We start from the raw sequence: 26755 nt of genomic DNA on the forward strand, positions 1-26755 counted from the left end.
AACCATCAATTGTTTAAGATTTTTGGATTTTTTTTTATCTTGTTAAGTATTCGTAACAGTATCAGGTATTGACTGATTATAATTAGTGAATACCTAATGGAGAATCCTTAAAAATGGAACTATCCACATGGGGAATTCTGTAGGTAGCAACTGCCATCTCTTATCTCAGTAATGGGAAAGTCTGTCTTCACTGAATACAGATTTTACCTATGAATACAGAATTTTGATAATAATGGATCAATTTTGGCAGAGAAAGAAGCACATTTTTCTGATGAAATATATTACAAAGTTGCTTATTTTCATGTGTACTATTGAATTATGAACTAAAAATTAAAATGACGGTTACCCTTTAACCCCTTAATAACATCTGACGTACTAATACGCGTCTGTGCCCTGGGACTTAAGAGCCAGACCCGTATTAGTACGTCATGGCGATCGCGCGCGCACACAGGCTGTGCGGGCGCGATCGCCGCCGGGTGTCAGCTGATTGTCATAGCTGACACCCGGTACTATGTGCAGGGAGCGGTCACGCACCGCTCCCAGCACATTAACCCCCGCGATGCTGCGATCGAAGTCGATCGAAGTCGATCGCGGCATTGCGGGGGCAAGGGGAGGTGATCGCCGATACTCACCTCCTCTTCCGGCTTCCAGCGCAGTCTGCAAAGGCTTCCCGGGTGTTGCCATGACGACCCGATGTCGTCATGACAACATCCGGGTCACCAGAGAGCAGGAAGATTGCTTGGACATGCGCAGTGCATCTCCAAGCAATCTTCACACTGTGCACTTCTGACAGCCTTCATGGCATAGGGATGGTGCTCCATTCCTGTGCCATGCAGGCGATCAGAAAAAAAAAAGTGAAAGTCCCAGAGTGGGACAAAGTAATAAAGTGTATAAACTGTGTGAAAGTGGAAAAAAAAAAAAAAAAAAATGTGCAAAAATATTATAAAAAAATAAAAAAAATAATACACCAAAAATAAAAATATAATGTACCCATCAATAAATATTATTATAAAAAAAATAAAAAAAAAACAATAAAAGTACACATATTTGGTATCGCCGCGTCCGGAACAACCTGACCTATAAAACTGTCCCACTAGTTAACCCCTTCAGTGAACACGGTAAAAAAAAAAAAAAAAAAACCAAGCAAAAAACAATGCTTTATCACCATACCGCCAAACAAAAAGTGGAATAACACGCGATCAAAAAGACGCATATAAATAAAAATGATACCGCTGAAAACGTCATCTCGTCCCGCAAAAAACAAGCCACCATATAGCTCCATCAGCCGAAAAATAAAAAAGTTATAGCTCTCAGAATAAAGCGATACTAAAAAATATTTTTTTCTATAAAATAGCTTTTATTGTGTATAAGCGCCAAAACATAGAAAAATTATACAAATGTGGTACCGCTGTAAACGTACTGACCCGAAGAGTAAAGCTGCCTCATCAATTTTACCACACGCGGAACAGAATAAAAAAAAAAAAAAAAAAACAATTCCTGAATTGTTGGTTTTTGTTTATTCTGCCTCCCAAAAATCGGAATAGAAAGCGATCAAAAAATGTCACGTGCCTGAAAATGGCACCAATAACAACGTCAAGTCATCCCGCAAAAAACGAGCCGTCACATGACTGTCTGCCAAAATTTGGAAAAATTATAGCTCTCAAAATATGGCGATGCAAAAACTAGATTTTACAAAAAATGCGTCTTTTAGTGTGTGACAGCTGTCAGTCATAAAAACCCCATATGATTCTGGCATTGCTGTAATCACACCGAAACGAAGAATAAAGTCGTCTAATCACTTATACCGCACAAGGAACGGCGTCAAAAATAAACTCTTGAGTTAGGATTGGGCTAGGGTTAGGGCTGGGTTTGGGGCTAGGGTTGTGCTGGGGCTAGGGTTGTGCTGGGGCTAGGGTTGTGCTGGGGCTAGGGTTGTGCTAGGGTTAGGGCTGGGGTTGGGATTTTTTTCAAAAGTAAGAAAAAAAGATGACGATATGGCGACTAGTGTTGAGAGCAAGTGCTCGCTACTTGAGTTTGCATCGGGTGCTCTGGTATGCATTTAGTATCGTGGGTATTTGAGTGACATGCTCGAGTCTCTGCCCCATATGCTTCGCGGCCAAAAAACTTTACGGGGATTGCCTGCCATGCACGAGCGATCCCCGCATGTTTTTTTTTGGGTGTCTAATAACCGTGAAACATGCGGAGCAGGGACTCGAGCATGTCACTCGAGCACACGCTGTACATGGTGCATACCTGAGTACCCGATGCAAACTCAAGTAGCGAGCACTTGCGCTCAAGAATAATGAAAACTTATTCAATATGATGACCTAATGTAAACAAATAATGTGCCGTACCTCTGGGTTCAAAATGTTCACTATACACCTTAATAAAATCTTTGAGGGGTATAGTTTCCAAAATGGGGACACTTGTGGGGGAGCTCCACTGTTTAGGCACATCACGGGCTCTCCAAACGCGACATGGTGTCCGCTAACAAATTGAATGGAAAATCGGCTCAAATTGTTAGCGGACACCACATTGCGTTTGGAGAGCCCCTCTGTGCCCAAACTTTGGAGCTCCCCCACAAGTGACCCCATTTTGGAAACTAGACCCCCCAAGGCACCTTTCTAGATGCATAGTGAGCACTTGGAACCCCCAGGTGCTTCACAAATTGATTCGTAAAAATGAAAAAGTGAAAAAAAAAACACTTTTTCATTTTTATGAATCAATTTGTGAAGCACCTGGGGTTCCAAGTGCTCACTATGAATCTAGATAGGTGCCTTGGGGGGTCTAGTTTCCAAAATGGGGTCACTTGTGGGGGAGCTCCAATGTTTGGGCACACAGGGACTCTCTAAATGCAACATGGTATCCGCTAACAAATTAAATGGAAAATCGGCTCAAATTGTTAGCGGACACCACATTGCGTTTGGAGAGCCCCTCTGTGCCCAAACTTTGGAGCTCCCCCACAAGTGACCCCATTTTGGAAACTAGACCCCCCAAGGCACCTTTCTAGATGCATAGTGAGCACTTGGAACCCCCAGGTGCTTCACAAATTGATTCGTAAAAATGAAAAAGTGAAAAAAAAAACACTTTTTCATTTTTATGAATCAATTTGTGAAGCACCTGGGGTTCCAAGTGCTCACTATGAATCTAGATAGGTGCCTTGGGGGGTCTAGTTTCCAAAATGGGGTCACTTGTGGGGGAGCTCCAATGTTTGGGCACACAGGGACTCTCCAAATGCAACATGATATCCGCTAACAAATTGTCGGCTCAAATTGTTAGCGGATATCATGTTGCATTTGGAGAGTCCCTGTGTGCCCAAACATTGGAGCTCCTCCACAAGTGACCCCATTTTGGAAACTAGACCCCCCAAGGCACCTATCTAGATGCATAGTGAGCACTTGGAACCCCTAGGTGCTTCACAAATTAATTCGTAAAAATGAAAAAGTGTTTTTTTTTTCACTTTTTCATTATTACGAATCAATTTGTGAAGCACCTGGGGGTTCCAAGTGCTCACTATGCATCTAGAAAGGTGCCTTGGGGGGTCTAGTTTCCAAAATGGGGTCACTTGTGGGGGAGCTCCAAAGTTTGGGCACAGAGGGGCTCTCCAAACGCAATGTGGCGTCCGCTAACAATTTGAGCCGATTTTCCATTCAATTTGTTAGCGGATACCATGTTGCATTTAGAGAGTCCCTGTGTGGCCAAACATTGGAGCTCTCCCACAAGTGACCCCATTTTGGAAACTAGACCCCCCAAGGCACCTATCTAGATGCATAGTGAGCACTTGGAACCCCTAGGTGCTTCACAAATTAATTCGTAAAAATGAAAAAGTGTTTTTTTTTTCACTTTTTCATTATTACGAATCAATTTGTGAAGCACCTGGGGGTTCCAAGTGCTCACTATGCATCTAGAAAGGTGCCTTGGGGGGTCTAGTTTCCAAAATGGGGTCACTTGTGGGGGAGCTCCAAAGTTTGGGCACAGAGGGGCTCTCCAAACGCAATGTGGCGTCCGCTAACAATTTGAGCCGATTTTCCATTCAATTTGTTAGCGGATACCATGTTGCATTTAGAGAGTCCCTGTGTGGCCAAACATTGGAGCTCCCCCACAAGTGACCCCATTTTGGAAACTAGACCCCCCAAGGCACCTATCTAGATGCATAGTGAGCACTTGGAACCCCTAGGTGCTTCACAAATTAATTCGTAAAAATGAAAAAGTGTTTTTTTTTTCACTTTTTCATTATTACGAATCAATTTGTGAAGCACCTGGGGGTTCCAAGTGCTCACTATGCATCTAGAAAGGTGCCTTGGGGGGTCTAGTTTCCAAAATGGGGTCACTTGTGGGGGAGCTCCAAAGTTTGGGCACAGAGGGGCTCTCCAAACGCAATGTGGCGTCCGCTAACAATTTGAGCCGATTTTCCATTCAATTTGTTAGCGGATACCATGTTGCATTTAGAGAGTCCCTGTGTGCCCAAACATTGGAGCTCCCCCACAAGTGACCCCATTTTGGAAACTAGACCCCCCAAGGCACCTATCTAGATGCATAGTGAGCACTTGGAACCCCTAGGTGCTTCACAAATTAATTCGTAAAAATGAAAAAGTGTTTTTTTTTTCACTTTTTCATTATTACGAATCAATTTGTGAAGCACCTGGGGGTTCCAAGTGCTCACTATGCATCTAGAAAGGTGCCTTGGGGGGTCTAGTTTCCAAAATGGGGTCACTTGTGGGGGAGCTCCAAAGTTTGGGCACAGAGGGGCTCTCCAAACGCAATGTGGCGTCCGCTAACAATTTGAGCCGATTTTCCATTCAATTTGTTAGCGGATACCATGTTGCATTTAGAGAGTCCCTGTGTGCCCAAACATTGGAGCTCCCCCACAAGTGACCCCATTTTGGAAACTAGACCCCCCAAGGCACCTATCTAGATGCATAGTGAGCACTTGGAACCCCTAGGTGCTTCACAAATTGATTCGTAAAAATGAAAAAGTGTTTTTTTTTCGCTTTTTCATTATTACGAATCAATTTGTGAAGCACCTGGGGGTTCCAAGTGCTCACTATGCATCTAGAAAGGTGCCTTGGGGGGTCTAGTTTCCAAAATGGGGTCACTTGTGGGGGAGCTCCAAAGTTTGGGCACAAAGAAGCTCTCCAAACGCAATGTGGTGTCCGCTAACAATTTGAGCCGATTTTCCATTCAATTTGTTAGCGGATACCATGTTGCATTTAGAGAGTCCCTGTGTGCCCAAACATTGGAGCTCTCCCACAAGTGACCCCATTTTGGAAACTAGACCCCCCAAGGCACCTATCTAGATGCATAGTGAGCAGTTGGAACCCCCAGGTGCTTCACAAATTGATTCATAAAAATGAAAAAGTGTTTTTTTTTTCACTTTTTCATTGTTACGAATCAATTTGTGAAGCACCTGGGGGTTCCAAGTGCTCACTATGCATCTAGATAGGTGCCTTGGGGGGTCTAGTTTCCAAAATGGGGTCACTTGTGGGGGAGCTCCAATGTTTGGGCACACAGCAGCTCTCCAAACGCAACATGGTGTCGCTAACAATTTGAGCCAATTTTGCGTTAAATTTGTTAGCGGACACCATGTTGCATTTAGAGAGCCGCTGTGTGCCCAAATATTGGAGCTCCGCCACAAGTGACCCCATTTTGGAAACTAGACCACCCAAGGCACCTATCTAGATGCATAGTGAGCACTTGGAACCCTCAGGTGCTTCACAAATTGATTCATACAAATGAAAAAGTGTTTTTTTTTTCACTTTTTCATTGTTACGAATCAATTTGTGAAGCACCTGGGGGTTCCAAGTGCTCACTATGCATCTAGATAGGTGCCTTGGGGGGTCTAGTTTCCAAAATGGGGTCACTTGTGGGGGAGCTCCAATGTTTGGGCACACAGGGACTCTCTAAATGCAACATGGTGTCCTCTAACAAATTTAACGGAAAATCGGCTCAAATTGTTAGCGACACCATGTTGCGTTTGGAGAGCCGCTGTGTGCCCAAACATTGGAGCTCCCCCACAAGTGACCCCATTTTGGAAACTAGACCCCCCAAGGCACCTATCTAGATGCATTGTGAGCACTTGGAACACTCAGGTGCTTCACAAATTGATTCATAAAAATGAAAAAGTGTTTTTTTTTTTCACTTTTTCATTGTTACGAATCAATTTGTGAAGCACCTGGGGGTTCCAAGTGCTCACTATGCATCTAGAAAGGTGCCTTGGGGGGTCTAGTTTCCAAAATGGGGTCACTTGTGGGGGAGCTCCAAAGTTTGGGCACACATGGGCTCTCCAAACACAACATGGCGTCTGCTAATTATTCAAGCAAATTTTACAATCAAAAAGTCAAATAGCGCTCCTTCCCTTCCGAGCCCTGCCGTGCGCCCAAACAGTATTTTTTCCCCAAATATTGGGTATCTGCGTGCCCAGGGGAAATTGCACAACAAATTTTGGGGTCCATTTTTTCTTGTCACCCCTGTGAAAATAAAAAAAATTGGGTCTAAATTAACATTTTTGTGAAAAAAGTTAAATGTTCATTTTTTTCTTCCACATTCAAAAAATTCCTGTGAAGCACCTGAAGGGTTAATAAAGTTCTTGAATGTGGTTTTGAGCACCTTGAGGGGTGCAGTTTTTAGAATGGTGTCACTTTTGGGTATTTTCTGTCATAAAGACCTCTCAAAGTGACTTCAAATGTGATGTGGTCCCTAAAAAAATGGTTTTGTAAATTTTGTTGGAAAAATGAGAAATCGCTGGTCAACTTTTAACCCTTATAGCTCCTTAACAAAAAAAAATTTTGGTTCCAAAATTGTGCTGATGTAAAGTAGACATGTGGGAAATGTTATTTATTAACTCTTTTGTGTGACATATCGCTCTGATTTCAGGGCTTAAAAATTCAAATTTTGAAAATTGCAAAATTTTCAAAATTTTCGCCAAATTTCCGTTTTTTTTCACAAATAAACGCAAGTGATATCGAAGAAATTTTTCCACAATCATGAAGTACAATATGTCACGAAAAAACAATCTCAGAATCAGGGGGATCCGTTGAAGCGTTCGAGAGTAATTACCTCATAAAGTGACAGTGGTCAGAATTGTAAAAATTGGCCCGGTCATTAACGTGCAAACCACCCGCGGGGCTTGAGGGGTTAAATAACTATGAGAGGAGTACTCTTTTACATACCACAAAGTGCTGTAGTAAATTTGCTATGTCACAAAGGAATATACATAGGAATCAAGTTCTGAGTTTATTTTCAACCTTTGTGTTTATTCATATAATACACATTTTTTAAACAGATAACCCAGTTAAAGATTGAAAATAATCCATTTGCCAAGGGATTTAGAGGAAGTGATGATATGGAGCTGCATCGCATGTCCAGAATGCAAAGGTACAGTATGTTTTCATTATATCTTCTGTTTATTAAAGAATAACAAGATAGAAGGGGTAATCTAGGATCAAAATTTAAAGAGTGGGGCATAAAAAAGTGACGGGGTCACTCTCTACATATACTGTATAAGCCATGCAGTGAACACAAGAAGAAAAATAAAAGTTGAACATAGAGACTCAATTAGGTCTCATTCAGACATCCGTGTTGCAAAATAGTCTGTGGGGTTGTTCAAATGTCCGAGTTTTTTCACTGACTGTGTGTCCGTGGAAAACTCACAGAACGATGTCAATTTTTTTCTGGCAGCACGGATGAAAAGTGAAAATAAAGTCTACGAGTCCTTGAAAAACAGGTACAGCACACAGATGGCATCCGTGTGTCATCCGTGTGTGGTCCGTGTTTAACATTGCAAAGGATAGGAGAAGCTTTGTTTGTTATTTAGTTATTCATCCGTGAAAAACACTGATGACCAAACACTGACCAAACACTGATGACACACTGACCAAACACTGATGACACACAGTTCCAAAACACTGATGACACACGGACCAAACACTGATGACACATAGATCCAAAACACTGATGACACACTGACCAAACACTGATGACACACAGTTCCAAAACACTGATGACACACGGACCAAACACTGATGACACATAGATCCAAAACACTGATGACACACAGATCCAAAACACTGATGACACACGGACCAAACACTGATGACACACAGATCCAAAACACTGTTTGCTGGGTGAGGGCTTATTGGGGTAGATATAATGTTTTGATCGCCCGTTACTGCAATTTATTACAATGTTGCGGCAACCAAAAAAATTGCAATTCTAGCGTTTAATTTTTTTTCTTGTTACGCCGTTTGCCGATTGGATTAATTTACTTTATATTTTGATAGAGTATTTATGAACGCAGTGATACCAAATATGTGTATTTTTGATTTTTTTTATTGTTTTATTTTGAATGGGGCAAAAGGGGGGTGATTTGAACTTTTATATATTTTTTTTATATTTCTTAAAACATTTTTTTTACTTTTTACTTACTTCAATAGTCTCTTGCCCTGCTATGTGTAGCAAAAATCATCATCTGCTATGAATGCCGGCCACGATGCGGCACTCATAGCAGATCTACAACGACAAGCACAGAGGTTTCCTGCAGACACCCGGTTGTCATGCCAACCCATCGGCGCCCTGCGATCATGTGACAGGGACGCCGATGGGTGTGGTTTATGACGCGCTTATGGCAGATTGACAGTAGCATTTAACATGTTAACAGCCACGGGTGGATCACGATTCAAACTGCGGCTGTTAGGGGCACATGACAGATGATCAGATTCGCTGTAATGTGCTGAAAAGATGCGGGCTCATCGCCGGAGCCCGCATTGAAGGGAGAGAAGCGACCTATGACGAACCTATACGTTATAGGTCGTGAAGGGGTTAAGTAAATACAGATCCCAGACCAAAGCGCTCAATCAAGACCAGACTCCTAAACTAATTCAGATCTTACACCATGCCTCTAAATTAATTCTGATTAAAGACCCCAAATAAAATAAATAAATTCAGACTCCACACCACATCCTTAAATTCAAACTCCAGGCTAAACCTCTAAATAAATCAGACTCCAGACTAGATTAAAAAAAAATAAAATAAAAAACAATTCTCAAAGATCTTACCAGAAATCTCCATATATTTAACTTCCTCGTTTTGGTATTTTGCGTCTGCTCTAGGTACCTGTTGAGGTTAAAATTCTACACTAGAATGCAAATCTTTACTTACCAAAATATTAGATGTTTCTAATAGTAACAAAATAATACACTGCTCAAAAAATAAAGGGAACACTTAAACAACAGAGTATAACTCCAAGTAAATCAAACTTCTGTGAAATCAAACTGTCCACTTAGGAAGCAACACTGATTGTCAATCAATTTCACATGCTGTTGTGCAAATGGAATAGACAATAGATGGAAATTATTGGCAATTATCAAGACACCTTCAATAAAGGAGTGGTTCTGCAGGTGGGGATCACAGACCACATCTCAGTACCAATGCTTTCTGGCTGATGTTTTGATCACTTTTGAATGTTGGTTGTGCTTTCACACTTGTGGTAGCATGAGACGGACTCTACAATCCACAGAAGTTGCTCAGGTAGTGCAGCTCATCCAGGATAGCACATCAATGCGAGCTGTGGCAAGAAGGTTTGCTGTGTCTGTCAGCGTAGTGTCCAGAGGCTGGAGGCACTACCAGGAGACAGGCCAGTACACCAGGAGACGTGGAGGGGGCCGTAGGAGGGCAACAACCCAGCAGCAGGACCGCTACCTCCGCCTTTGTGCAAGGAGGAACAGGAGGAGCACTGCCAGAGCCCTGCAAAATGACCTCCAGCAGGCCACAAATGTGCAGGTGTCTGCACAAACGGTTAAAAACCGACTCCATGTGGGTGGTATGAGGGCCCCTACATCCACAGATGGGGGTTGTGCTCACAGCCCAACACCGTGCAGGATGCTTGGCATTTGCCACAGAACATCAGGATTGGAAAAGTCGCCACTAGCACCCTGTGCTCTTCACAGATGAAAGCAGGTTCACACTGAGCCCATGTGACAGACGTGACAGAGTCTGGAGACGCCGTGGAGAGCGATCTGCTGCCTGCAACATCCTTCAGCATGACCAGTTTGGCAGTGGGTCAGTAATGGTGTGGGGTGGCATTTCTTTGGAGGGCCGCACAGCCCTCCATGTGCTCGCCAGAGGTAGCCTGACTGCCATTAGGTACCAAGATGAGCTCCTCAGACCCCTTGTGAGACCATATGCTGGTGCGATTGGCCCTGGGTTCCTCCTAATACAGGACAATGCTAGACCTCATGTGGCTAGAGTGTGTCAGCAGTTCCTGCAAGATGAAGGCATTGAAGCTATGAACTAGCCCGTCCATTCCCCAGACCTGAATCCGATTGAGCACATCCGGGACATCATGTCTCGTTCCATCCACCAACGTCACTTTGCACCACAGAGTGTCCAGGAGTTGGCGGATGCTTTAGTCCAGGTCTGGGAAGAGATCCCACAGGCGACCATCCGCAACCTCATCAGGAGCATGCCCAGGCATTGTAGGGAGGTCATACAGGCATGTGGAGGCCACACACAATACTGAGCTTCATTTTGACTTGTTTTAAGGACATTACATCAAAGTTGGATCAGCCTGTAGTATGTTTTTCCACTTTAATTTTGGGGCTGACTCCAAATCCAGGCCTCCATTGGTTAATAAATTTGATTTCCATTGATGATTTTTGTGTGATTTTGTTGTCAGCACATTCAACTTTGTACAGAGCAAAGTATTCAATGAGAATATTTCATTCATTCAGATCTAGGATGTGTTATTTGAGTGTTCCCTTTATTTTTTTGAGCAGTGTAGATAACATTTAAAAGAAATGATTTTTTGTCAGTGACTTTTGTCCATACACTACTACTTGCTTTTATTCCTAATAAATTTTTACTTATTACACTTAACATTTCTGTTCACAGTTTTATAACCATTTAAATATCCCACACACCAGTTAGGCCATTGGCCCCACTATCAGTATTTATTTGGTCAGTATTTTTTCTCAGCAGTGGCAGCCAAAACCAGGTGAGGAACAATCAGAGAAAAGGTATAATAGAAACAAGTCACCAATTCTGCATTTATCACATACCACCTGGAGAATAATTACATATGTGATTCTCAGAGAAGTTATTCTCCGCAAATGTAATGTCCCTTATTATGCTCTCTGGTTTCTCCAGAACCTACAGCATAATAAATGTAAGATGTAAAAAAAAAAAAAAAAAACTTGTTATAACCTTACCGCTCACCTCTTCTGTCCCTTGCGAGTGCTGAAATTCTTTGGCCTCTTATGCCAGGCCAGGCCTTCCAACTCTGATGAGGCCCGAGGCAGTTCTGATCAAGCGATACTTCAAGATGAATGTTTTGACCTTGCGTGTGCATGCACAGAACCGTCCTGGAGCTCATCAGAGATAGTCTAGCATGACGCCAAGGTTTTCAGCGTTTGCAGTGGTGATAAGATAATACGTAAAGGACCGGAGGAGTGACGGTGAGGATCGGAAGGGCAGTAAGATGAGTGGCAGGGTGAGAATAATTTTTTTTTAACCTTCTGATGGTCTGCTTAGCCCACTGGCTAATTTTACTTTTGGTTGAAGAGGAGCGGATAAGGCACAATTTAAAATTTCCTGTACACGCAGATTTTCTTTTAATGCCGCTTGCAATTCAGAAAAATGGCGTCCAGGAGCGAATTATAAAAAAATCTGCATTCGCATATCTCTAACGATTAGTGTAAGTGCTGTGTTCCCGTGCATTTTAACAATTATAGAAAACTAAACCTTTGGTAAATTTTATAAACAGTTTTTCATCCTTCTAATTGCAAGCAGATCAGTGGGAATCTGAGTCCTGAGACCCCTACCAATTGATCAAAAAACCCATGAGAAGTGAGTAGCTCAAAAGACAGAAGCACCAAAACATGCACACAAGTGGCGTATAATACAAATATATAATACAAAGGCATAGGCTTTTTAATGTCTGTTGAAAGAGGCATTGGTTCTAAAAGAGATAAGGGAGCACTCCCATCAAAATTTTTATATTCTTAATATATTGCAATTATCATATTATATAGCACTGTGTACTTACAATTACTCATTTTGCCTTTCTACCCAGCAAATTCTTCTTTTTTCCATTAGGTTTATGACATTACATAATTAAAAACTGACTAGCTGAATCCTTCTAAGCTCTATGTAGAAACAGGATGTCTTTTAACTACATGAGTCATGAGTCACTGCAAAAGTCCCTGACATGGGGAAGGAAGGAGAAGCTGGGTCAGGATTTGAAGAGGGGAATGATACAGTGGCTTGCGAAAGTATTTACTCCCTTGGCTTTTTACTTCTTTGGAACATTAATACCTGTGTTTAAATATTTGTGTAATCCGATTTGTGTGTGAGTATCAGCACTAAATAGTCTAAGTTGGTAAAGTGAATTGAAAAAATAGACATAAATTTAATTTATAGGATCAAATAATTAAAAATTGGCATGTGCATATATATTCACCCCTTTCAGGATGAAGGTCCTAGAAATTTTTGGGGCAAGCAATTACCTTCATAAGGCACATGCTTAGTGAACAGAAGACCACCTGTGTACAATCTAAGCATCACATAGTCTGTCAGTATATACACACTGTGAAGAATATTCAAGATAAACCCTTGTCAATCACGGCGACCTGTTTACCAGGTTCTAGAGAGATCTTCAATGCACAGTGTAATCTGACTCTCTTGAATACACTGCAGCTTGCAAAGGAGGGGGTTGAGAAGCGAGGAGTGAGATCCCCCACAGCAGCTGCCAGATGCACAGGATATCCCTTCCTCCGACAGTATGTGCGTCTTTGTTCAAGAAACATAATTCAACAGTAGTTATGGGAAAACGATACACCCGAGTGATAAACCAACCAGATTTTTGGAAACTGAAAGGAATGGAGAATCTATATAACAATAGGGAGATATGCAGCACAGCCTTTCAGAAGCCCCTAGGGCCACTATGTTTGGTCTCCACGTGTAGCAGGGGCCTGGCTGGATCCGATGACACCAGAACCAGCTCCCTAGGACAGTCCAATAAGGACGTATAGCCTGTTTTAGTTTTAGAGTTGTAGCTGAGAGAGGCCAGGGGGAGGTGAGTTGAGTCCAGCTTGGAGGCAGCAGTGGGCAGGATCCAGAGAGTTTAACAGTTCCAGCGGCCCCGATCCCAGAGTCTTTGTTCCTGGGGAGGTTGTGTGGGACAAGCACATCAACCAACTGAGGGCCCACAGCCTCCCCATGTGGCAGCCCATCCCCCGAAAGCCAGATCATCCATCTAAACCGGTAACTGACTCGTAATAACTGCTTTATACTTTTTGTACCCATGCTTTTGTGCTTGCAACTCTGACCACTGTGTATGTATAACCCTTATGTATATAGTGTACTGTTTAATGTGCCCTTACGGCGATTAAATATATCATTTAATCTTGAGCTGCTCTTTTATCTCAATCCACGAACCTTACGCCTGTTGTTTGGTTCAACGAACACGATACTGGGCTGGTTTCTAGCCCGATATAGTCCGTTATATCAAATAGAAACTGGTGGCAGCTCTCCCAGGCCGATTAGGCTCTGCTTCACTGGAGCTAGTGAGCGGAGCCTCTCAGCCTGTCAGGGTTGTGGGCGAGTGTAATGCCATGTCAGTGACTGAGTGGGCCACCTCTACTCACTCCCTGGTGCCTTTCTGTGCCTGTGTGGACAGGGGGTGTCTGTGCATAATGTACCAACCTGACCATATGTATCCCGCAGGGGGGTACGGAACATCACGTAGGTGCAGAGGGTGGGTCCGTACCACTTGCTCCGTCTGATGTAACTGACGTCAGGCGGGATGCAAGGTGTGGATCCATCGTAAGCGGTGGCAACAGCAAGATTCTGCGGGGTCTCCTTGCTGCTGTTTTTTCACATTGGTGGCAGCGGTGGGATTCTGCGGGGTCCCTCTGCTGCCATTTCTTCACATTGGTGGCAGCGGTGGGATCCTTCGGGGTCCCTCTGCTGCCATTTCTTCACATTGGTGGCAGCGGTGGGATTCTGCAAGGTCCCTCTGCTGCCATTTCTTCACATTGGTGGAAGCGGTGGGATTCTGGGGGGGCCCTCTGCTGCCGTTTCTTCACATTGGTAGCAAGCGGTGTGGGATCAAGATAATAGTGTGTCTGAGTGTGGAACGCATACTCACAGACACTAAGGACTGCCAGTAGTAGCTTTTGCTGCTGGGGCCTTAAGATCAGCTCAGCACTAGACAGTCAGAGTGCAAATACTGTAAGGTGTGTGGGTGCATCAGGTTGCAGTTCGGTATCAGTGACTGTAGAGTGCAAGGATGGCCAGTGGCACCAGGGCCAGAACGAAGGATGTGGCTGATGCTGCAGGTGGTGTTGAGGAGGTGGAAGACGATGTCGCTCTAAGAGAAGGGAAGTCCCACCCAGGCTTCCCAGAGAGAGAGTTGCTAGTGGTCGGTCCTGCAGTTGGCCACCCACCACCTGCCCATCCCCCCAGCCAGGCAGGCTCTGACCCCCTCATGCAAGTCGCCCTAGCGTGTCTCCAGGCGGGGAACAGGGACACCTACGAGACCCTCCTAGCATCACAAGCGGCAGGAACAGCGAGATTCTGCGGGGTGCCCCTGTTGCCATTTCTTCACATTGGTGGCAACAGTGGGATTCTGTGGGGTCCTTCTGCTGCCATTTCTTCACATTGGTGGCAGCGGTGGAATTCTGCGGGGTACCTCTGCTGCCATTTATTCACATTGATGGCAGCGGTGGGATTCTGTGGGGTCCCTCTGCTGCCGTTTCTTCACACACAACTTTTCTGAAAGGACCCAGAGGCTGCAACACCATTAAGCAAGAGGCAGCACTAGCAAAATAACACCATGAAGACCAAGGAGATCTCCAAACAAGTCAGGGACAAAGTTGTGAAAAGTATAAGCTGAGGCTGGGTTATAAAAAAATCCCAATCTCCAATGATCCCCCGGAGCACCATCAAATCAATTATCATCATACGGAAAGAACATGATACCACAACAAACCTGCTAAGAGAGGGCCGCCCTCCAAAACTCTCAGCCTGGGCAAGTAGGGATGTAATCAGAGAGACAGCATAGAGACGAAAGGTAACCCCGAAGGAGCTGCTGAGTTTCCAAGCTGAGACTGGAGTATCTGTATATATGAACACAATAAGCCGTACAGTCCATAGAGGGGGACTTAATGGAAGAGTGGGCAGAAAAAAGCCTTTACTTACACACAAAAATTGTAAGGCTCGTTTTGAGTTTGCCAAAAGACACATGGGAGATTCCCCAAATGTATGGAGGAAGGTGCTTTTGTCACATGAGACCAAAATTTAACTTTATGGCCATCAATGTAAATGCTCTGTCTGGCTCCAAACCAACACCGCTCATCACCCCAAGAGCACCATCCCCACAGTGAAACTTGGTGTTAGCATCATGCTGTAGCGATGTTTTTCAGCAGCAGGGACAGGGAAAATGGACAGAGTTGAGGGGAAGATGGATGGTGCAGATTACAGGGATATTCTTAAGCATAACTTGTTTCATTCTGCAAATGATTTGCGACTGGAATGGAAGTTCACCTTCCAACAAGACAATGCCACAAAGCATACTGCTAAAGCAACTGGTTTAAGGTTCAAATGGTTTAAGGGGAAAGGTGTAAATGTTTTGCAGTGGCCTAGTCAAAGTCCAGGCCTTAATCCAACTGAAAATCTGTGGTCAAACTTGAAGATTGCTGTTCACTAGAGGAAACCATCTAACTTGAAGAAGCTGGAGCAGTTTTTCCTTGAGAATTGGGCAAAAATCCCAGTGGCAAGATGTGGAAAGCTCATAGAGACTTATTCAAAGTGACTTGCAGCTGTAATTGCCGCAAAAGGAGGCTCTACAAAGTACTGACTTTAGGGGGGTGAATAGTTATGCACACTGAAATTTTCAGTTATTTTATCTTATTTGTTGTTTGCTTCACAATAGAAAGAAAACCAAATTTTCACAGTTGTAGGCATGTTCTTTACATGAACTAATGCAAACCCTAAAAATCAAACTGTGAAATATCAGGTTGTGAGGTAGCAAAATATGAAAATGCCAAGGGGGGGGGGGAATCATTCACATGTACAACTGTAACAGCTCAACAGCGTGAGGACCCAGCAAACAGCTGTATAACTTGCCAGAACTGTACTTGTCTTAGGGGATGTAAATATAAAGTTAGGCATTGATATATACCACATACCAGCAAGTCCACCTCTGAATGGCTTAAGAAAAGCAAAATAAAGACTTTGGAGTAGCCTAGTCAAAGTCCTGACCTTAATCCGATTGAGATGCTGTGGCATGACCTTAAAAAGACGGTTCATGCTCGGAAACCCTCCATTGTGGCAGAATTACAACAGTTTTGCAAAGATGAGTGGGCCAAAATTCCTCCAAAGCGTTGTAAAAGACTCATCTCATTGCCAGTTATCGCAAACACTTGATTGCAGTTGTTGCTGCTAAGGGTGGCCCAGCCAGTTATTAGGTTTAGGGGGCAATCACTTTTTCACACAGGGCCCTATAGGTTTGGATTTTTTTTTCCCTTAAAAATAAAGACCTTCATTTAAAAACTGCATGGTGTGTTTACTTGTGTTATCTTTGTCTAATATTTAAATTTGTTTCATGATCTGAAACATTTAAGTGTGACAAACATGCAAAAGAATAAGAAATCAGGAAGGGGGAAAACACTTTTTCACACCACTGTATATTAAAGGGAACCTGTCACCAGAAATAATGCTATTAACCTGCAGATATGCGGTTAATCTGCAGGATAGCAGCGTTATTATTCTGCCCGGCGCCTGCACTCAGCCAAATGCAGTGGGGAGAAAATGAACTTTATTCTCCCTGCCAGCATTCAGGTTTCAGTCATGGGGGCAGGGGCGGCGGCAGCGCTGCTTCAGTCACTGCTCTCAGTATACAGAGCGGTGGCTGTAACTGCGCCCCAGGTGCGCTGTATTCTCAGAGCGATAACTGAACCCGCGGCGCCCCCCGCCCCCATGACTGAAACCAAATGCTGGGGGGGGGAATAAATTTAATTTATTCCCCACTGCATTCGGCCTAAATTTTTACCATACTTAACAAGCCTTATAGAATCCTTTCTAGATCCCATACTAATACCCACATTCTCCTCCTCCCAACTCTCTGACCTAAACAAATCAATATCTCAAGATGAGATTGAATATGTCATCAAACATCTTAAATTATGGGCTGATTGCCTTACAGCCCTTTACTACAAAACGTTTGACCCTTCTCTATTACACCCACTCTCCTTAGTATACAATGATATATTTCATGGTAAAAGACCACCTAATGATTTTCATTTTGCTGCCCAGACAACTATATTGCTTAACTCAAATAGGGATCAAACCTTCCCTAAAAATTATAGGTCTCACATAGGACAAAGCCTGTTCTAACCCCCTCAACATAGATTACAAACTATTAACAGCAAACATGGCCTGCAGTCAGTGTGGGTGGGAAAGGGAGAACAGCTGAGCTGACGGCTGTAGGAGGGGAGAGCTGCAGCACCAGACCTGTTTGTAATGAGACAAAGCTTAGCTCAGTTATATTGCCCCTCCCTTACACTGACTGCTGTGAGATGAAAGTGTTAGTAATCACACTCATTTCTACTCTACTGCAAGCACTTTGTAATCACACACAGCTCTGCATTGAGACCAGTGAGGACAGTTGAGCTGTCTTTAATTACCTGACTCACATAAGACAAAGCCTGTTGTAACCTATTGTGGGAGAGCATGTTTTTTTTTTCCCCTGCAGGCTGCGACCTGCTCATGATTGGTCAAAGCCATATAGGGGAAGAAGTACATGTTGATATTCCAGGTCTCCATTTTTTTCTTTATCTGTAACTTTTGGATTATACTTTTGTAGGCTTACTAGTTATTTGTACACTATATATGCTTTATAACAATTAATTTTTTGTACATAAAACCTTTTTGTGAAAAAGATATTTATAACGAGTACCATTAACATATTATTCATTTAGTCAATGTTTCCCTTACACTGAGGTAAAGCACACATCCATTTTAAGTATTAGTTTAGCATATATGAGGAATTAAAGTTCTCACTTTGGACAGTTGTGATGACATCTGTTGAGTCTGAAATCACAAAATCTAATGCTGCCAGTGGATGCCAGCACCATTCTAATTGATATGATCAGCTGTGGTGCATATATTGGACCGATACAATAGGATTATTAATATAGTGTTAAACTAGCTGAGTAGCATAGCACGCAGTACCATGGTTCACTAATATACCATTTGAAAGCTAAAATGTCTTGTGGACTGCAGCTGTACAGAAGGTAGCTATTTACAATATATTCAGCTCTTAAAGGATTGAATGGTCTGCTGTGTACTAAGACTTTTATGTATCATATATGTAGGGAGCAGACGAGCCAAGTGATCCTTCATAGAATGCATGTAATAAACAAGGCTTTCCTCTCTATAACCACCTCTTGGGTACTAAATGCTAACAGATACATTAGAGTGCACAACATTTTATTTACCAGAATAAATAGATGTCCTAAAACCAATTAAAATTTGCATGAATAAGCTTTTAGAGCTTAGTGTGCAGTCTTTATTGAATTGTATGGTATGCCTTTTATTCTATATCAACGTATGTTTTCTCCGCAGCAAGGAGTACCCTGTTGTTCCAAGAAGCACCGTGCGACAAAAGGTTACATCTAACCATAGCCCATTCTCCTCTGAATCCCGAAATATAACAAGTTCCTCTAACCTCAGTTCTCAGTATCAGTGTGAGAATGGTGTAAGCAGCACCTCTCAGGACCTAATACCTCCTTCCAACTCCTATTCTTCCTTGCCACACGAACCTGGTCCTATATACCACTGTACAAAACGGAAAGGTATGTGGACATGAGCAGTAATGTTTAGAGAGTAACATTAGATATGTGTGATATTTCATAATAGATTTTTTTAAAACATGCATAAAGGATGGAATTAACCCAGGACTTGTGTTTTGGGGCTGTTCCAAAATCCAAGGATCAGTTTATGACTTGTAATATGAAAAAATACCTATAAATGTGTCAAAACTATGTTTGAAATGAATTAAAGCAGAAAAATGGCCTGGTATCCATACACAATGCTCAAAAATCACCTTTTAACTGGATCCGTCACCAGAACAACCCATCTAATGTGACCACAGTGTCAGTGTCACAGGGTCATTAAACTCTACTCACCAAGCTTGTTGGGTTGGTTTTGGTCTCCCTCTATTCTTTAAAATAAGTTTAATTCCTGTAATATTTAGCTCATGTTAGGGGGTGGTTCAACAGGCTTGCACTTCACATGTAATCAGTTTTATCTCTTCCTGCCCACAGCAGGGTGATTGACAGCCTAGCCCTTTTTGAAGCCTGGGCAAATCTACCATGTTCTACCATACATGGTGTTAGAAACTGTTATTACACACTGGAAGTGGTGCTGGGAGACAGGATTTCTCATTCTCTAGTGTTATGGAGACTGCAGATTTTACTGAACATTTGCCAAGATTCAGTTGCAAGGCAAGAGGACAGTGAAAAGAACTTGTCAATCAGAGCTTGGAATGATAAAATCTGGCAGTGTATTCAGAAATGATTAAAAAGTCATTCTTGGTTGATTTGCAAAGTAAGTACACCATTTTCATCAGGGCTAGGTGGTCAATGATTATATGTTTAGCTCTAGTGACAGATCCGCTTTAATTCAGCAAAGCCGAGAGCTGTACTCGGCTTTCTCATAATGAATGGAGCGGAGATGCACATGCTTGACCTCCGCTCAATTCAGATAGGACTCTACAGAGCATTGTTGTCTGGATTGATGGGGGTCTCTATAATCAGACCCCCAGTGATCAGTAGATGATCCTCTACCCTTTGGATAGGAAATAACTTTCAATCTTGGTAAAACCTCTTTAATAGAGGAGGACCAAATACAAGGGTGTAAAACCTTATTGGATCACCAAAGTTCAGACCTTCTTATCTTGTGACAGACGTCTTCTAACAATTGCCATTAGGCATTTACCAATTGTTAACTCAGGCAAAAAGATCTCTCCGGTAAGGAAGACCAGGCTTTCCCCTTCCAACTAACCCCAAAGCTGTAATGTACGTCACTGGATTTACACGTTATTGCATTCCAATACATGTTCTAAACCAGGATAAATAATAAATTAATAAACATTGAAAGGAATATGTTTTACCTGTTAATATATTTACTTATGTAATTACGATAATAACAGAAATAATGGTTGTATATTACATGTTTTTCTAAATGATATATATGTTCTCTATAAGAAACCTTTACTTTCTCTGCAGCGAGTGAAGAATCAACGGAGCATCCTTATAAGAAGCCCTACATGGATACGTCTCCAAGTGAAGAAGACCCATACTACAGGTCTGGGTACACCCAGCCATCCTCCTCTTCTTCGTCTTCAACACCCTTTCGCTCGGAGTCTGCCCAGCGCCAGGCCTGCATGTATGCTAATTCAACTTCTGCCACAGAACAAGTTTCAAGCATAGAAGACATTTCTTGTAATAGTTGGTCTAATGTACCCGCTTATAGCAGCTGTACCGTAGGAGGAGGGATGCAATCTATGGAACGATTGCCCTACCAGCACTTCTCTGCTCATTTTACCTCCAGCTCACTTATGCCCAGGTTGGGTAACCATGGAAGTTCACAGTCTGCCGATACCCATACAATGTTCCAACATCAACCTTCTCATCAGGCTATTGTGAGGCAATGTGCTCCTCAGTCTGGATTACAACAGGCATCATCACTTCAGTCCTCTGACTTCATCTACCCACATGGTGTACCACGGACCCTATCCCCACATCAGTACCACACTGTCCATGGAGTGGGCATGGTACAAGACTGGAATGATAACAGTTAACAAAACAGACATGAGACAAAAGTTTTGGGTAAAGTCTAAGCAAACTGTCTCTAGGACCACAGAGAGTGGACATGTGTTGAAAGGACAAGATTTGTACGAAGAACTGTTATTTCTTGAACTTCTCTAAACAGACATTCACTTTGGTCTTTCACTTTTTCCCGACACCAGGATCACAAATAGGACAGAAAGAAATGTTGGACGGGTGATAAATTGATGAAAAAGATAAGCCTGTTGGAAAGAGCCTATATATAGGCTTTGCACTTCACACAACAGGCTGCACCATAATGGTGTATACACATATACGAAAGTGAAAAACTCATGCACTTCATGAATTCACCTGCATGCCTCGGCCATGAATAATTGGTGTTTGCAGTGTGTTACACTGTGTGATAGTGGAGGCTGGAACCTATGGGTTTATACACACGTCAGCAAAATATTGGACACAGTAAGGCTGTATTGGAGAGTGGAAATGATTTCATCATAAAACTATGTCTTCCGGGATTTTATGGTGTTTTTTTTTCTATTAATGGGTAGAGGGCTAATACAGTTACATATCCTGCCGTAAATGTACACACAGTCTACAGTGTATGTTGGTGAGGAATTCAGGTGAACAAATTGTGGTAAACACACAAAACATTGTTACATTTTTGATGACTATAACAAATCCAAATGGCGAAAGTCTACCCAGTTTCAGACATATAGAAGCAAGGGGCCCAAGTTGTTTTTGCCAGAAATCTGATGTAAAACACCTTGAAATGTCACTGAATTTTTCTTTGCCGGCCAGCTACACCCAAGTGGACAGAGCTGAGGCAGTACAGCGGGTGGTGAAGCCCACCTGGCAGATCCATCATAACTTATCATGCTAAAGTGGTGTAAATTCCGCAAGGAATGTTATATTAGCCCTTGGCTGGAATAACATTTCTGGCGGATATGCACAGCAATTGTAAGATGCTCTTAATTTATTTTGAGGCGCACACCTCTTAAAGATGACCTGTCACAATGTCAAACGTGGCCAGTTTTTGTTTGTACAGTGGTGGCCAAAAGTATTGGCACCCCTGCAATTCTGTCAGATAATACTCAGTTTCTTCCTGAAAATGATTGCAATCACAAATTCTTTGGTATTATTATTTTCATTTAATTTGTCTTCAATGAAAAAACACAAAAAGAATTGTCCTAAAGCCAAATTGGATATAATTCCACACCAAACCTAAAAAAGGGGGTGGACAAAAGTGTTGGCACTGTTTGAAAAATCATGTGATGCTTCTCTAATTTGTGTAATTAACAGCACCTGTAACTTACCTGTGGCACCTAACAGGTGTTGGCAATAACTAAATCACACTTGCAGCCAGTTAACATGGATTAAAGTTGACTCAACCTCTGTCCTGTGCCCTTGTGTGTACCACATTGAGCATGGAGAAAAGAAAGAAGACCAAAGAACTGTCTGAGGACTTGAGAAACCAAATTGTGAGGAAGCATGAGCAATCTCAAGGCTACAAGTCCATCTCCAAAGACCTGAATGTTCCTGTGTCTTTCATGTGCAGTGTCATCAAGAAGTTTAAAGCCCATGGCACTGTGGCTAACCTCCCTAGATGTGGACGGAAAAAAAAAATTGACGAGAGATTTTAACGCAAGATTGTGCGGATGGTGGATAAAGAACCTCGACTAACATCCAAACAAGTTCAAGCTGCCCTGCAGTCCGAGGGTACAACAGTGTCAACCCGTACTATCCGTCGGCGTCTGAATGAAAAGGGACTGTATGGTAGGATACCCAGGAAGACCCCACTTCTTACCCCGAGAAATAAAAAAGCCAGGATGGAGTTTGCCAAAACTTACCTGAGAAAGCCTAAAACGTTTTGGAAGAATGTTCTCTGGTCAGATGAGACAAAAGTAGAGCTTTTTGGGAAAAAGCATCAACATAGAGTGTACAGGAAAAAAAAAAGAGGCATTCAAAGAAAAGAACACGGTCCCTACAGTCAAACATGGCGGAGGTTCCCTGATGTTTTGGGTGTTGCTTTGCTGCCTCTGGCACTGGACTGCTTGACCGTGTGCATGGCATTATGAAGTCTGAAGACTATCAACAAATTTTGCAGCATAATGTAGGGCCCAGTGTGAGAAAGCTGGGTCTCCCTCAGAGGTCATGGGTCTTCCAGCAGGACAATGACCCAAAACACACTTCCAAAAGCACTATAAAATGGTTTGAGAGAAAGCACTGGAGACTTCTAAGGTGGCCAGCAATGAGTCCAGACCTGAATCCCACAGAACACCTGTGGAGAGATTTCAAAATGGCAGTTTGGAGAAGGCACCCTTCAAATATCAGGGACCTGGAGCAGTTTGCCAAAGAAGAATGGTCTACAATTCCAGCAGAGCATTGTAAGAAACTCATTGATGGTTACCGGAAGCGGTTGTTCGCAGTTATTTTGGCTAAAGGTTGTGCAACCAAGTATTAGGCTGAGGGTGCCAATACTTTTGTCTGGGCCATTTTTGGAGTTTTGTGTGAAATGATCAATGATTTGATTTTTGCTTCATTCTCTTTTGTGTTTTTTCCTTGCAAGCAAATTAAATGAAGATAATAATACCAAAGAATTTGTGATTGCAATCATTTTCAGGAAGAAACTGAGTATTATCTGACAGAATTGCAGGGGTGCCAATACTTTTGGCCACCACAGTATTTTATTTCCACTGCTTCCCTGAGTATTATGCATTTTTATGGGCAGATATGGCTCTTTTATTTAGTGCTAGTTGTTATGGTCTTTACTAAATGGGCTGTGCTCACAGGGTAATAATGCAGAGAAGCCTAAAGATACGCCTCAGAAAATCCTGATAGCCGCCCCCATTGTAAAAATTAGCACTAAATGAAAAGACCCATATCTCTGCAACCGAATGGTGGATTAATAACAAGCAATCAAAAAAAGCATATTCAGAGGAGAAGTGGGAATAAAAGAAAAGAAAAAATGGCCACTTTTGTCCCGCTGACAGGACCTTTTTATGAATCAGGCACATCCTACTCAAATGCTGCCTTCATTAAGACTGGCATGCAAAACCCAAGTCTTAAAGAAGTTGTCCAGTCTTAAGCTACAAGCCTGTAGACTCTCTATGTGACTGCAGACTTGTGAATCCTCACATCGTGCGTACTTCACACTGTGAGGATTCTCTGGTGCCAGGAGCAGCAGGTGCGTGACCGTAAGATTTTATTTGCATATACGCGGTCACATGCCACCTCTATGGCCACGGCTTTGGTCAATGCAAGTGTATTGAGCAAGGTCGGATAAAGTCTAGTTGGAATGTGGCCAGAGTTATACAAATCGCATATTTGTGGTCACATGACCGCCCGCTCCCAGCACCGACACCGGAGAATCCTCATAGCACGCAGTGCGAGTGATGTGAGGATTCACAAGTCTGCAATCACATAATGTGAATGCAGACTTGTACCCTAAGGCCGGACAACCCCTTTAATGAACTGGGGAAAAGTCTCCATAGAGCTCACCACACCTGCCATTGATCATCCACATGTGCTCAGCTACTCAGGTTCACAATCACAAAATGAAAAAGCCGGCTCACTGTCTTCTCTGTAAAATCGCTTTACATGTGGTTGTGATGTTTTTTTATTTTGAATGAAGAAATAAAAGAGTATTTATGCAGAGAAATCAGAGAGGCGGCTTTCTTTTTCTGTTTGTGGGCACCCATCTTTTATTAACAGCTTGTGGCCAAACTTTGTATATGCAAATTGCCTCTTTAGAGAAAAAGAGGACAACAACTCTATTGCCTGGAAATAGTAATTAAATTCACAGGGAAACATTGCATGGCCTATAAGTCTCTCTACACTGACTTGGCGCACCAGGATAAACTTTACCCCTTGGGCATACTAAGTATGAAATGGTATTAACTGAAAAACTATTACAAAAGAACATGTCTATTAAAAGATATTTACCGTCAATGCATTGTTAAGTTTGCAGTGATAAACTTGAGATACTTCCCATGAACCTTGATGCCAGTCTACCCTCCTAACATGCTTGGGCATTGGATCCCTGCCCTCTCCAAAAACACGCTGTGCTATGTTTGTTAACGGTTGTGTTGACATTGTTATATAATAAAAGATAATATATTTTTCTCTGCTTGATCTTTTTTTGGGAAAGTTTCTTAAACAAATTGCAATTATGCCATAATTCAGTAACGTGCAATCTTGAGCTCACCTCTCCAAACACACAACTGAAAACCAAAAGTAAAATTAGTCAGCTTGCCATCTTAATTTTCTGAGGAAGTTACCGACAAAGGTTTGCAGTAGAGTTCAGCAAAAAGATTTGTGCTCTGGTCCGGCTGCCAAAGAGGACTGAACTGAATGCTGGACCAGTGGAGCGCAAATATTTCTGCACAAAAGTAGTCTGCGTTTAAATGCAGAATTGACTGTATGATCTTTATCTTACAGGTTCCAGAAAGTCCTTTTTATGAGAAGACATAATAAAGGAAAAGTTTTTGTTTTTCGAATTAATATTTCAGAGAAAAACTTTCCACTAATACAGCCTGACAGTGACAATTTATAGACAAAGGAGTTTAGCAATCATCACTTCTGATTGCCTCAAGATTTTTGTGACTAAGCATACATGGACAGGCATAGAAAGAAACAAAAAACCACAGCTATCTCTCATGGGGGTACTTAATATGAAAGACAGCAATGGATCTGCCAACATGAGCCAAGAATCAGGAAACCTGGAATGTGCTCCAGACCTTATTTATGCTGTGATCACGAGTTAAAAACCCCAGTTATTTGGAGGTTCTCTGATCCCCACCACACCACCTTCATGAAATCCCAAGATTTATCGAAAAGTCTCAGTTGTGAGAGATCATTAGATGTGCTGGGAGTGTGCATTATCAGATATTGCTTAAATGAGCTCACACTGGCATTGGATGCATTTCTACAAAGCGAGGCTCAGACAGACAGTAGCTAATGAATATGGGAGAAAAATAAAAATAAATGAGGATGCAGTACAAATAGAAAATAGGAAGAAATGGAAGCTATATTCAGGTTGGAGGGCACCCCACCTCATACATTATGATACTACCAACCGTATATTAACTGGCAAGCAGTTAAGGCTGCCATCAGTCACAAATCTCTAATCCTGGGTGTTACTTTACCTTACATTCCTACTAGTCAAACGGCCACTGGCGTTTTCTCCTTGTTGGGACTTCCGGTACTGCAACTTGGTGGCACAGTGGCCATTTAAGAGACCAGGAGGCAGCACACATACACCTAATTCCATCTTCCCTAACCCATGCTCAGCTGACCCAGCATAGTTAAGGAACTCTCACACATAGTTGAATAGTACAGTTGAAAAATTACCCATGTCCAGCAAGTTCAACCAAGGCTAAGGGTTAAAGGGTATAGGGCTTAATAATAATAATAATAATAATAATAATAATATTTTTTATTTCTATAGGTCCAATATATTCCGCAGCACTTTACATTTTAGAGGGGACTTGTACAGACAATAAAAGACATTACAGAATAACAATAATCACATAAATCAACAGATACCAGGGGGAGTGAGGACCCTGCTTGCAAGCTTACAATCTATGAGGAAATGGGGGAGACACGGAAGGTGGATGGTAAAAATTGCTTGTATTGTACGATCAACCATCAATGTAATAAATAGGGTAATCAATCACCTAATGCTAAATGAACAAGTCACCAACCAGTATGTGAACAAGTACAGACACAGAAGTCTATTAACCCCTTAATAACATCTGACGTACTAATATGCGTCTGTGCCCTGGGACTTAAGAGCCAGACCCGTATTAGTACGTCATCGCGATCGCGCACGCACACAGGCTGTGCGGGCGCGATCGCCGCCGGGTGTCAGCTGATTGTCACAGCTGACACCCGGTACTATGTGCAGGGAG

The 26755-nt window shown here is 42.5% G+C and overlaps 1 protein-coding gene across 1 annotated transcript in view; it reads left to right on the top strand.

Annotated features, from left to right (window-relative positions):
- Nucleotides 1-21629, top strand: part of TBX5 (T-box transcription factor 5) — an 87204-nt gene extending 65575 nt beyond the window's left edge. Inside the window, exons 7-9 of the mRNA XM_073653898.1 lie at nucleotides 7283-7374; nucleotides 18622-18851; nucleotides 20286-21629. Of these exons, the coding sequence (XP_073509999.1) occupies nucleotides 7283-7374; nucleotides 18622-18851; nucleotides 20286-20860 (897 nt within the window). The 3' untranslated portion in view covers nucleotides 20861-21629. The remainder of the gene's footprint in view (nucleotides 1-7282; nucleotides 7375-18621; nucleotides 18852-20285) is intronic.
- The last annotated feature ends 5126 nt before the right edge of the window (nucleotides 21630-26755 follow it).

The sequence above is a fragment of the Phyllobates terribilis genome, unplaced genomic scaffold, assembly GCF_046119375.1.
Source record: "Phyllobates terribilis strain yellow unplaced genomic scaffold, ASM4611937v1 Scaffold_1__5_contigs__length_1240528914, whole genome shotgun sequence".
Lineage (NCBI taxonomy): Eukaryota > Metazoa > Chordata > Amphibia > Anura > Dendrobatidae > Phyllobates > Phyllobates terribilis.